The sequence below is a fragment of the Aspergillus undulatus genome (genome assembly GCF_047715775.1).
Source record: "Aspergillus undulatus strain CBS 261.88 unplaced genomic scaffold BDV17scaffold_26, whole genome shotgun sequence".
NCBI lineage: Eukaryota > Fungi > Ascomycota > Eurotiomycetes > Eurotiales > Aspergillaceae > Aspergillus > Aspergillus undulatus.
In genome coordinates, this window is record NW_027396630.1 from 84,660 (window position 1) to 97,348 (window position 12,689).

At 51.0% G+C, this 12,689-nt stretch overlaps 7 protein-coding genes across 7 annotated transcripts; 5 read left to right on the top strand and 2 right to left on the bottom strand.

Moving 5' to 3' along the window:
• Positions 1-497: 497 nt before the first annotated feature.
• Positions 498-1,064, top strand: BDV17DRAFT_291610 (uncharacterized protein; the record flags this gene model as incomplete). Its single annotated transcript, XM_073762170.1, has 2 exons — positions 498-678; positions 730-1,064. 2 exons carry the CDS (start codon positions 498-500, stop codon positions 1,062-1,064), a joined length of 516 nt encoding a protein of 171 aa, XP_073615228.1.
• Positions 1,065-1,297: 233 nt separating this feature from the next.
• BDV17DRAFT_264122 (dolichyl-phosphate beta-D-mannosyltransferase) lies at positions 1,298-2,331 on the top strand. Its single transcript, XM_073757978.1, has 2 exons — positions 1,298-1,487; positions 1,586-2,331. The coding sequence occupies exons 1-2, from the start codon at positions 1,384-1,386 to the stop codon at positions 2,217-2,219; spliced, it is 738 nt and encodes a 245-aa protein (XP_073615229.1). The 5' UTR covers positions 1,298-1,383; the 3' UTR covers positions 2,220-2,331.
• BDV17DRAFT_264123 (uncharacterized protein) lies at positions 2,332-3,708 on the bottom strand. Its single transcript, XM_073757979.1, has 2 exons — positions 3,396-3,708; positions 2,332-3,329 (listed from the first exon to the last, which is right to left on the bottom strand). The coding sequence occupies exons 1-2, from the start codon at positions 3,426-3,428 to the stop codon at positions 2,382-2,384; spliced, it is 981 nt and encodes a 326-aa protein (XP_073615230.1). The 5' UTR covers positions 3,429-3,708; the 3' UTR covers positions 2,332-2,381.
• Positions 3,709-3,954: 246 nt separating this feature from the next.
• Positions 3,955-6,998, top strand: BDV17DRAFT_264125 (transcription factor TFIIIC subunit TFC6). The gene is made up of 2 exons (XM_073757980.1): positions 3,955-5,531; positions 5,590-6,998. The coding sequence occupies exons 1-2, from the start codon at positions 4,151-4,153 to the stop codon at positions 6,450-6,452; spliced, it is 2,244 nt and encodes a 747-aa protein (XP_073615231.1). The 5' UTR covers positions 3,955-4,150; the 3' UTR covers positions 6,453-6,998.
• A 295-nt stretch (positions 6,999-7,293) lies between these two features.
• On the bottom strand, positions 7,294-7,739 carry BDV17DRAFT_95595 (uncharacterized protein). Its single transcript, XM_073765399.1, has one exon. The coding sequence runs from the start codon at positions 7,592-7,594 to the stop codon at positions 7,337-7,339; it is 258 nt and encodes an 85-aa protein (XP_073615232.1). The 5' UTR covers positions 7,595-7,739; the 3' UTR covers positions 7,294-7,336.
• On the top strand, positions 7,294-9,070 carry BDV17DRAFT_264126 (uncharacterized protein). Its single transcript, XM_073757981.1, has one exon. It carries the CDS (start codon positions 7,884-7,886, stop codon positions 8,763-8,765), a length of 882 nt encoding a protein of 293 aa, XP_073615233.1. The 5' UTR covers positions 7,294-7,883; the 3' UTR covers positions 8,766-9,070.
• A 51-nt stretch (positions 9,071-9,121) lies between these two features.
• BDV17DRAFT_264127 (vacuolar protein sorting-associated protein 35) lies at positions 9,122-12,578 on the top strand. Its single transcript, XM_073757982.1, has 5 exons — positions 9,122-9,540; positions 9,645-10,282; positions 10,337-11,304; positions 11,355-11,903; positions 11,955-12,578. Exons 1-5 carry the CDS (start codon positions 9,404-9,406, stop codon positions 12,270-12,272), a joined length of 2,610 nt encoding a protein of 869 aa, XP_073615234.1. The 5' UTR covers positions 9,122-9,403; the 3' UTR covers positions 12,273-12,578.
• Positions 12,579-12,689: the final 111 nt, after the last annotated feature.

A 12,689-nucleotide genomic window follows, 5' to 3' on the forward strand; every position in this document is an offset into this window, starting at 1 on the left:
ATCTCGACTCTCGTTTACTATACTTATATCGTCCACGCATACGGCGTTTATGGAATCCTCATGGTGCATACGGGTCCTCGGATCCCGCTTCAGTCGTTCCTGTTTTTTGTTCAGCACTGCAATCCTGCTGCATTTTTGTGATTGTTGTCTGGTCTTCGATTATACGCCGGCAAAAGATAATGCCCGAGTCGAGTCCTCTATTTACGTATACATACTACATTTGTATAGTCTGATAATCCGACAAGATCAAAGCGAATCCAAAAGTCCATTAGTAATGGTAGTTTACTACCTACAGCGAAGTGTTCGCTAGGCTTGTATGGGGGAGTGACTGAAGTCAGGATTATGACGTTGCAATCCGTCATACGCTCGCCGCGATCATCACCCCAAGCACGCCAGAGCTGTCTACCCATATAAATTGAATGCGGTCCAGAAATTGCACTGAGCTCACTACAGAATACACCATACCACCTACCTATACCCAGTCTATCTCTTTCACAATGTCATCAACCATGACCTCTCTACTCCGCAGCACCCGCTCAATCCGAGCAAACAACCCTACAACCTCCCGATTTCCTATCTCCATTCATCAACGATTCAACAGCCAAAGCACCTACGGCGACGGCGAGACCAAGTCCGAGGACGATAGGAACAGACCTACCCGTGACATCGAGCACCCAGGTTCGCATCTTGCCTTTCCTTCTCTTATACAACCATACTAACGTACGATAGGAGCACCACCACCTAACGTCACAAAGGAAAACAGCTCCAAGTCGCAGCCCGCATACAAGCAATCCGGATCCAAGTCCGGGAGCGCAGACGACGGTGAAATCGAGGAGACTATCTCGACGAGACCATCTAACAATGCGAAGCCGACGATCACGGACGGGCGCCAATCGAACAATGTCGATAAGGATGGGAACACGAAGCCCGATGTCCCTGATGATGTGAAGAGGCACAATGAGGATATTGATAAGAGGTCTGATAAGCCGTATAACCGCATCAAGGATGAAGGGAAAGTTGGGAAGGGGTTCTGGGGGAAGTTGGATGGGAATGAGGGATATTAGTTTGTCAAGTTAGTATTTGGGTAATTTGTCGATGTACTGTTTTTTGTTGTCTAGGCACTTGTTAGATGTATGATATTGAAAGTTCATACCGGCAAAATTGCGACCCTGAGTCTTTCTTGTAGCGATGGAGTGTTGTATAGTTCGTCGGCCGCGTTCGGGCCAGATTGAGCTAAGGAGCTCGAGCGGCCACGGCGGATCTCCCGCGCTCCAGCTTTGTTCCTGAGCCCCCGACTAGTCTCCATCAATCTGGTCTCTTGTCCTACAGTCCCATCGTCGCAAGATTGTTCTTCTTGATCAGTCTCAATCTTCGACGTCCAAAATGGCTATCAAGGGCAACAAGTACTCCGTTATCCTCCCGACCTACAATGAGCGGAGGAACCTCCCTATCATTTGCTGGCTCCTGGAACGGACATTTCGAGAGAAGTGAGCGACGACCCTACTGCACAACCATCGTCGATACGAGTCAATGGACCAAATATCGCAGCGTATTCCAGGACAATAGCTAACAGTCTCTGAAACAGCAACCTAGATTGGGAAGTTATCATCGTCGACGACGGCTCCCCCGATGGCACCCTCGGAATCGCCAAACAGCTCCAAAAAGTCTGGGGCGCCGAACACATTGTCCTCAAGCCTCGCGCTGGCAAGCTCGGTCTCGGAACCGCCTATGTTCACGGCCTGCAGTTCGTTAGCGGAAACTATGTTATAATCATGGATGCCGACTTCAGTCACCACCCCAAGTTCATCCCCGAGATGGTTCGCATCCAGAAGGAAACGGACGCCGACATTGTCACGGGCACGCGGTACGCCAGCCGCGACAACATCCAGGGTGGTGTATACGGCTGGGATCTGTTCCGGAAGTTCACATCGCGGACGGCCAACTTGATCGCCGATGTGATGCTGATGCCCGGAGTTAGCGACTTGACGGGCAGCTTCCGGCTGTACAAAAAGAGTGTGTTGGAGAAGGTGATTCACAGCACGCAGAGTAAGGGGTACAGCTTCCAGATGGAGATGATGGTGAGGGCAAAGGCCATGGGATTCAAGGTTGCAGAGTGCCCGATTACCTTCGTTGACCGGTTGTATGGAGAGAGTAAGCTGGGGGGTTCAGAAATCGTGGAGTACCTCAAGGGTGTCTTCAATCTTTGGCTCAAGGTCTGATCTTGTTTATTCCATTCCTTCTATAGCCTTCTTTCTTTGGTTGTTCATTCCCTCTACGTGTCTGTTGACCAACGCATCTACTTTTCTTTGTATATTAATGTCAAGTTCTCTATAACCGTCTGATAATCTATCCTGTTTCCTGATCACCATATACTTTCACCCTCAAACCCGATTGAGGTAATTGAGAACATGCTCAATCAACCACGCTTGACCTTCGTCTCGGACATTGTGGCTTGCACCAGGAATGATCCCGCTGGCCTCATCATCCCACTTCTCTTCTCCACCGGCATTCGTTGCATGCTTCCATCGTGCTAGCACAGCCTCCTTGTCAACCCCATCCGGCGCATATTCGTCGTTGCCCGAATACAGCGCCACAAGAGTAGTCCGCAATAAGCCCCGCGCTGCAACCTGCCCGAAGGTTTCACTGAGCCTGTCATCTGTTATGTCCGTGCTGAACAGGTCATCTTCTGATGGCTTTGCAGGACTTTCCGGGCTCGCAAGACTGCAGAATCTCCTTGCATTGACCGGCGTTTGAGGGTCCAAGCCGACCAACCCTGTCAGCTCGAGAGGACAAACTGTCCGAGCGGGCTGCTCCCGCGCGAATGTCAATAATTTGTCATATGCATCACGAGCTTCAGGACTTCCCTTAACGATCTGCAGTAATGCTTCCCGATCCGATACGGGTGCCTGCATTATCGCCCCGTCCACAACCGGACGGGTGAGACCGTGTACACCGTCAACATCGTGGCTGTGTGGGAGCGGGTTCTCCGAGTGCACGTAGTGCAAGACATCCTGGCTTCCTGTGGAGTGGCCCATGATAACGACTTTCCCAGCGGCGCCACCAGTGGATTCTTCCTTAATCCTGCGCACGTATTTAACGCATTGGCCGATTTCTTCGACGTCTCGGTCGAGACTGCCGATTCCCCAGCCACCATAAGAAGACGAGAGTAGGAGATGGAAGATAGACCATTCCGTTGACTCTAGAGCCTTAGCGATCTCATGGACGTATGGAACTGTGTAAAGGCCGTCTGTGAGGCCACCAATGAACAACAGACTGTGTGGTTTCGGAGTGCTTGGAGAGCCGAATTCGAAGGCTACCAAGCGGGGTGCCTGTCAATTGTTAGCATTGTGTGTTCCGTCACTGCCTGTTTAGCTGGCAGGTGAGCGACCGCGTACATAGTTATGTAAAGTTCCTGGATATGAGGTCATTTTGATAAAGGTGCTGCTATACTCTGTAGCAGTACCGGTAGTTGTTGTTAACTTGAAACTGACTGAAGCTATGAATTTGGTGGGGTAAAGTCAGCACGTCACTGATCAGGATAGCCCACCGTGAGATGAAACAGAACTCAAGTATATTTTCAAGTCATTTACGTTCTTTTCTTCTTCAAGGTGTCAGCGCTGGATCTATATAAACGGACAATTGCTAAATGTGAGGATAAATACACCCAATACGGCTCTAGATCTTCGTTTCTGTGGCGCTCGGCCAAAGATATGTGGGAAGTGATGGATGTGTGTCTCATTGGGTGGCCGGTAGGCCGCCTATCTAAGATAACTAGCTTACTAAATTACTAAACAATGACTAAGCGAGGTCGAACCCCTAGGGGCAGGCGGTACCGGAGGGCAGTATGCTCCGACAAGATACGGTTATCATGAGCCGTAAGATAACGCCAAGGCTCACACTAGGCCCAATCGGCTGCGAAGGTTTCCGGCAGCATCTTAATTAAGGTCGTCTGCATTCTTCGTCCTATCCACATCTTCTGATAACTCGGCTTCAAGAAATTGCCCGACGCAGGGAAAGATTGAAAAACTATGTATTGAGCCAACAGAGCTATCAACAAAGTGGTTCTGCTACATTCAACCTTGCTGGCGGCAGAGATGCTAGCCCAAAACCCTTGAAAACAACCTAGAGAGAGACCTGCTTGGCCCCAAGTATGCCTTCCCGTAGATCGGGTCGCCTATCTGGCGTCCGGAAAACCTACACGTTTGACCCCTTGGCCGACGAGGACCCGGATTCGAACAACCCAGAAGAAACAAGCCAGAGCAAAGGCAAAAGGCCAGTGCGCAAGGACGATGATGAATCCGACGAAGAATTCCAGGGGCAAGAGGAAGAAGAAGAGGACGATGAAGATGAAGTCTTTGAAGACGAGGACGCCGGAGCTGGGAATGGCGTCGAGGTGGAAGACGCAGACGAGCCCGTCCCCTCAGCAGGAGAAGAAGAGACCAAAGGCCGTCGCCGCAAAGGTCCCCGAAAGCCAGCAGCTTCCAGGTCAGCGCAGCTTGACCTGCCGCGGACAACCAAATCGCGGCTGCCGGACGGGACCATCGCGCTTACTGGGGAAGAGACTCACTCACGAGGAAACTGGAATCCGCTCGAGCATGTGGGCAAGTCGATTCATTTGCAGGTGACATTTGGGCTTGATGAGCGGGATCTCCTGGCGGTTTTGTATACGAGGGATCGGTGGAGTCGGGGGACAGACTCTACGTTTCCGACGAGAGTGTCGTTGGATGAGGCGGGGACTTTGAGGGACTATAAGTATGGTTCGACATTTGGTATTGAGTTGGAAAATATGGAGAGAGAGAGAACGAGCGGATGGGATTGGTATTATGACGACGAATCAAAAGGACGGTTTAGGAAACGACTGCGACTTGAGAAGATCACGGAGGAGGAGGCTCGTGAGACCTTTCTACCTAAGTCGAAGCAGGGAAAGCATACTGTGCTGATGGGCCCTTCTGACAATCAGGTGGAATTCAATTTAGGGCAGTATGATATTCTCAACTTTGGGGACGCGTGGGGGCAACTCAAAGGTCAAAAAAAGTCTAAGACGGCGGAGGACGAGGCACGATCAAAGAAGAAACGACAAGGCTGGATCCTCAACATAGGTCAGCGTATTCAGTGCATAGCGTGGACGCCGAATCAAAATGGGCTCGATCAGTATCTGGCCGTTGTCGCCCCAGTCTCTCCAGAACAAAAGGAAACGGTTCCAGATCCTCTAGAAGACTACGCAGCACCGGCATTTCGGTCGTCGGCCCCTTACCCTTGTGCATTGCAAATCTGGGCTTTCAGAGCTAGCAAGGAGGGCAAGGTCACGAAATCTATTGACATGAGCTTTCAACCTTGCCTACGCTTGGTCCTGGGTACCAAGTGGGGTGATTTGAGGCGGATGGTCTGGTGCCATATCCCACGAGAGCCACGGGACGAGGATGAAGAAGGCGGTTACAAAAGTCTAGGGCTACTTGCCGGTATCTGGGGCGATGGATACGTCCGGGTTCTTGACATAAAAGTCAGCAAAGACCCAAATAGCACCGAATTTTGTAAGTCATCAGCCCTTTCCCTCGGCCTTGGTTGGTTTCCGGCATTAACATCTCAAAGACAAAGTTGGGGTTCCTGTGTTCGAAGCGAAACCACCATCTACAGTATGTACATGTGTGGCATGGCTGTCCTCAAGCGACATTTCCGTGGGCTGCGCCAACGGATTCGTTGCTGTATGGAGCATCGCGCCGCCCTCCAATCGGCCTCAACCTGAGCCCGCGAATTTACCCTACCTTTACCACCCTGTCCACTCGACTTACATACTCAACATCTCGCCTGCTTATCCGACACATGCCCACCTGGTAGCCACCACGTCTATGGATGGGGAGACACGATTGTCTTCCGTGCTAGATTGGAACAAGGACGTGGTCGACACAACCCGCATGAGGGTGGGCTCACCACACCTCGCCTATTCGCCCTGGCTACATTCCTTTGTCTCCAGTGACGAAAACGACTTCGTACGCCTACTAACGGTGCGCCGTTTCTTCACCACTATATCAATTGCCCGGCTGCAGAGCACCATTTCTGCTCTAGCACCTTGCAGCCCCTGTCACCCGAGTATCCTTTTTGGCTCAACCGGAGGCTCAGTAATCGCTACAAACCCTCTTCGACGGCTCCTGCATTCCAAGGAAAAGCAATGGCAGCAAACCTGGTTCACGCATACCTGGGCACGAGGTAACGACTCGAATTCGAACGCTTCCGGGACGAGTAGGTTCTACGATGGCTTTCGTGCCGACAGCATCAGCCTGATGCGCAATATGACAGGTGATCGCAAGATGGTCAACGGGACTTTGATGGTCACTATTTACGAGGAAGAGACGCACGTCACAGCGCTGGCGTGGAACTCTAACCAGTCATGCGCGGGATGGGCGGCTGCCGGGTTGGGATGCGGACTGCTTCGGGTTGAGGATCTGGCATTGTAGCTTCGTCGCTCGATGTCTTGGCTCAGTTCGATGGTTGTGTCGACCGCCATACACATTACGTATGCTCTGGCCACTCTGCATGAATGGATGCAAGGAGAAGCCAATCAGAAGACGATGCCCGTCAAAGGCCCTCATATCTCAAAATGCCGGTGGTACATTTCGCGCCAAATATAGCCCAAGATTGGCTCACAATCTCTTGGCTCATCGTGACTTGTATCAACCTCTTTCTACAAAGGGACTTGTTATCTGTCATCACGATTTTCCGATATGTCTGAGGATACTACGAAAACACTGTCAGTACAGAGGGCTTAGGATCAATGGCTTGGAGAGGCCATTACGATTCGCAACTCTTTGACAAAGATGAAGGCGTCCGAACGACCGCAATATCAAACACCTACAATTTGTATAGTACTTACTACCCGGTGGAGGCAGCAGGGAACACTAAGTTCGAGCCATACTAAGAGTTATACTAGCTAGTACTGGGCTGCATACATGAGATACTTGGTAAGACGGCGAGCCAATCAGAAGCTTTATATCAATCTATCTGGTGCTCTGTATACAGCATTTAAAACATAAAAAAAACAATAGAGGTTTAAGAGTTAAATATATAAAAAATCTTTATAAACCTTTTATTAGGCTGTCGTGATACTTGGTAAGCTTTGGCACCTGTGGTATGTATGTACTGGGCGTAACACTGCAGAACATTGCGTGTCTGGCAGAAAGACGTCTCTACGTAGGCAGACGAATTAACCTTACTAAGAATAGAAGAACAGAGCATGTCATATTTTGCCCTTCTGCATGACCCATCGCTGCTGCATCGCCATGACCCACAAGGGACATCTTGACAGTTAGCGCCACACATGGCACAGCCACAGCACCAGGGTCTACCAGAAACCGTCTGCCTCTGGAACACTACGTCCTCTACAGGAACGAAAATATTCGACATGAAACACAGAAAGAAAGCCGAATCTTGATTCAATCCTCTCAATGACCGCATCACTATGACATGATTTGCGTTGGGCCGCACATCCCGCGGTCATCACCAAAAAAGATCGTGGCTGGTCGTTTCGATGGTTGCTCCAGCCTCCTGTATACTCGGTGATAGCTGTCAGCCAGACTACCAGGGACGCGCCAGCTGCCATTATGCTCGAATATGATGGCCTAGCCTGCTGATCATTATGCAAGACTAGATCCACGATTCGGCCGTCTTGAGCCTTTTCCAGCCCGTGCTTTTTGGCCGTTGAGGATTTTTAAAGCCCTCCCTCTCCAGGGTTTCTTCTGTCCACAACACACAACTTCTCTTGCCTTTTCTTTGCTATAAGTGACTTCGAATTGTTGAACTAGCAGTCTCTTCGAAGCTCTTGATTCCTATCAGTCTTTTCAAATTTCTTGTTTCTCTTGCTTATATCACTTCCACTACCATCCAACATAATGCATACCTCAGCGCTCATCTCCCTCGCTCTCGCTCTCACATCCAACGCCTTCCCTCTCGTTTCGACTCCAATTCCCAGCTCTAGAGCGGCAGCTCAGCGTCGAAGCATAGACTACAACGTCGTCAACGTTGGAGACTCCCCGGACCCGCAGCCTATTCCCACGGCTCTAGAGACCGTCGTCCAGACTGTGACTCTCCCAGGTGCTCCTGCGCAGACGGTCACAGTGACTGTTCCTGCCACTCCCACTGGCTCGCCTTCGTTCTCCGCAGTTTGGGGCTCTAGCGCCTTTAGCGGCAGCCCTGCCGCTTATCCAGTTGTGACGCCCGAAGTCGCAGCTCGGGGTTACTCTCCTTCGTCTTCCGCTGCTTGGGGTACCAGTGCTTCTGGGCTTGTAACTCGAGCCTTCTCGTCTCCTTCCTCGCTCGTATGGGGTAGCAGCAGCTCTTCTGCACTCGCAGCTCGCGATTACACTCCATCCTCCTCAGCAGCATGGGGTAGCAGGACTACTGCTTCCCCGACAGAGTCTCCTGAGCTTGCAGCTTGCTGGGCCTCTCCTTCCTCGCCAGTGTGGAGTAGCAGTGCTCCTACCTACCCGACAGCAACTCCAGTCCTCGGAGAAGAGACGGCTCCTCGTGGCTTAGACAGACTCGCGCGTGCCTTTGGCCGATCCATTGAGTCTCAGCTAAAGGTTATTGAGGGCAACCTGACTCGCGGTGTCAAGGTCCGCAGCAACGAAACTGCACCGTACTCTCAGCTCACTGCTCGTGGTGTCAATGAGACCGAGAGTGCTCTTTACTCTCGCGGTCTGTTCAACTCCACTGGCTCTGGCGCCGCTGGCTTCCAGATACGTCACTACAACGGCACTGACTTAAAGGCTTAAAATGCCATAAGATGGTGATTGAGTGCTTGCTTACTCGATTCTTGAATGTCTTTGTTACGACTCTTACCACAGCTACACATTGGTGGCTCACATTTCATGACAAGTGAAGATTGACGGATTTAATGGCCGATATGATATGATACTGATGATATTGAGACGACTTACTTGGTCATGAGATGCACGTTTGGCGTTTTCTGGCTTTTGTCATCATGATTTGTTTTCTTTTGTTATATAGATCGGAGCCTATAGACTGAATAAACTGGGTACTGGAAATACCAAAAGGGCATGGTAAATCGGTATTGACTGTGATAATTAGTGTAATATTACAGCACCATTGGTACATTACGTACTTGCTGGTCGCATGTCCGGCCGCCTTCAAGTTAATGGCATTATGACAGTTCCACTCGATCTAACGCTCACATCCAACTCCTCCTGATTGATGAATTAACCTCCTTCCTTTGTCTATGGAAGCTAGAGCCTTGCAAATTCTTGCCGCTACAACATCTTTCTCCTCCTTCACCTCGTCATCGCCTCGCCCCCTCCCCCTTTCAGCTGTTTACCGCCTAAACTCAAGCCGCCTGTACCTCCGCTTCTGAGGCCGGATCCCCTCTTGCAGCAGACCAAACCAGATAACCACGATGGCCAACACGGTAGTGCCTTCCGAAGACCAGAGTCGTCTTCTGGAGGAGGCATTGGGGGTGGTGCGCCAGCAATCGGGCATGATGCGGAAATGCCTAGAGACTCCGGGGAAGCTGATGGATGCGCTCAAATGCGGGTGAGTTCGAGCTTCAGGCAGCAGCGGATAGCGTCGCGATAATGCGATTTTGCCCCCAGTCTGCATAGCAACCGTGGAACTAACCCTCTGTTACTCACGTCTAGATCCACGTTGGTCTCCGAGCTTCGAACACCCAGTTTAGGCCCCAAGCAATACTACGAACTCTACATGGCCGTCTTCGATGCCCTGCGCCATCTCTCCGTATACCTGAAAGAAAACCACCCGGTAAATCATCTCGCGGATCTGTACGAGTTGGTCCAGTATGCGGGCAACATTGTCCCCCGACTCTACCTCATGATTACTGTCGGCACCGTATATATGTCTGTGGAGGATGCTCCGGTCAAAGAAATCATGAAGGATATGATGGAGATGAGCCGTGGTGTACAGCATCCTATACGTGGTCTGTTCCTGAGATACTACCTCTCCGGCCAGGCGAGGGATTACCTACCATCGGGGACCGGGGATGGTCCTGAGGGGAACCTCCAGGATTCGATCAACTTTGTCCTGACCAATTTCGTGGAGATGAACAAACTATGGGTGAGACTTCAGCACCAGGGGCCTTCACGGGAGCGAGAGAAGCGGATGCAGGAGCGCCGAGAGCTGGAGTTACTGGTTGGTAGCAATGTGGTTCGTCTTAGTCAATTGGTGGACCTGGAGACGTACAAGTCTGGGATCTTGCAGGCGCTTTTGGAACAGGTTGTTCAGTGCCGGGATGTTTTGGCGCAGGAGTACTTGCTTGAAGGTGAGGAGTACGGCCATTGAACGCTGCGTAGCAGTGCTAACGCTTTGACCGCAGTGATCACAAAGGTGTTTCCGGATGATTTTCACCTACATACACTCGACTACTTGCTTTCAGCCATTGCGCGATTACATCCCCATGTTGATCTGAAGAAGATTGTAATAGGGCTTATGGATCGCTTATCGTCCCATGCAGCTCGCGAGAACGAGACGTCCACCGATCCCGAAACAAGGCAGCAAAGAGAGGAAGAAGCCGTTACTAAGCTCCTTGAGAACTTGAATGTGTCTGAAGAGACCAAGGATAAGTCGAAGCAAGAAGGTGCCGAAAGCATCACCCAGGAGAACGGTGTCGAGCAGGCGCCAACCGATACCGAGGATACAGCGCAACCGACCAAAGAGCCGACGGCAAATGGGGACCACGAGGAGCAGAAGCCCAGTGCGCCTCAAGATGTCAAACTCTATGACATATTCTATGAGCAGGTGGTCAACCTTATCAAGTCCCGCGGTCTTCCTATCCAAGACACCATGGCGCTGCTTGTTTCACTCGTCAATCTTGCTCTTAACACCTACCCTCAGCAATTAGAATATGTCGATCAGGTCCTCCATTTCGCTACAAAAGAGACGGCGGAGTACACTGACCACGCAGATTTACATACCGCACTCACACAACAAAACCTCTTCCACCTTCTCACCGCGCCGCTCCGCTCATACGTCTCAATCTTTACAGCCTTGGCGCTGCCGCATTACCTTCCCCTCTTGTCCTCTCAAACCTATCCTACACGACGATCTGTTGCGGGTGAAGTAGCCCAAAGCCTTCTTAAAAACCGAACATTGATTACGACCACAGAGAACCTGGACCGCGTGCTGCAGACTCTTAGAGTAATAATTAAGGAAGGCGTACAGCAGGGTGGCGGATACCCTGGATCTCAGCGGCGCGGCGAGTCAGACGAGACTATCGAGGAGCAAGGATGGTTGGCAAGGATAGTTCACTTATTACAGGCTTCTGAAAACGACATTCAGCTCAAGGTAAACAGCATTCGTTGACTACTTCAATCACCGCCGCTAACTGCATCTAGCTTCTTCAAGGTGTCCGAAAAGCCTATTTGGATGGTAACGAGAGGATTCGATATACCTTCCCCGCCATCGTCAGCTCTTCAATTCGTCTAGCACGGAAACTCAAGTCCTGTGAACATTACGACGACAACTGGCAATCACAATCGTCAGCACTCTATCGATTTATGCATCAATGTGTCAACAACTTATACCAGCGCGTGAACCCCGGATGCGCTGATCTCGCGCTACGTCTCTTCGTGATGTGCGGCGAGGTAGCCGACCAGACAGGGTTTGAGGAATTCAGCTACGAGTTCTTCGCGCAGGCTTTCACGATCTACGAAGACTCTATCAGCGACTCTCGCGCCCAGTTCCAAGCCGTTTGCATCATCGCCGGAGCCCTTCACGGCAGCCGAGGCTTCTCCAAGGAGAATTACGACACTCTTATCACTAAGGCAGCCCTCCACGGCAGCAAACTCCTCAAGAAACCTGATCAATGTCGCGCAGTCTACCTAGCCAGCCATCTCTGGTGGGTCATTGAAAACCCGCACAGAGGGGAGGAAGACCCTAAGAATGTACGTTTTACTCTTTCCTCTCATCCCTAAACATAGACTAATGGGATGCAGCTCTACCGCGATGGCAAACGCGTCCTCGAGTGCCTCCAACGTGCCCTCCGCGTCGCAGATGCCTGCATGGACGCCGCCGTCTCCGTGGAACTCTTCGTCGAGATTCTCAACCGCTACGTATACTACTTCGACCAGCAAAACGAGACCGTGACGACGAAGTACCTCAACGGTCTGATCGAACTCATCCACTCAAACCTACAGACAGATCAGGACGAGCCGAATCCCGCGCTCGAGAACCCGAAGAAGCACTTCCAGCGTACACTCGAGTACATTCGCACCAGAGAGTACGAGGGCGTCATTACGGATCCTAGGTCTTAGTTCATCTACCTGCTTACCCAGTGATTCCACGTCCCGTACATGCACTTGACGTTGTATTTGATTACACTGTGGTGTGCCTTTGAGCCAACCTAAACCGGGGAACTATGCTACTGCTCCCGGAAAATTATTTCTTTACCTGCTGAATCTTTCACGCTTCTCTTGTCGCCTCAGTTGTATGTCTGTATGTATCTGTACTTAAGAGATTCCCTTTCTCCTACCGTCATCTCATTGAGTCTTTTCTTTTCCACCATACCATAATACCATACCTAGAGAGCTTTTGATTTTACCAATTAAACCGGCTGTACCATCTCCGACCAACCTACTAGTAGCCCCAGCTTCTTTCGGCCTGTAAATGTAGGCACAGCTCCTCTCATTGAAAAACTGGAGGTCAGATGAGGAAAGCGCAGTCATTCGCCC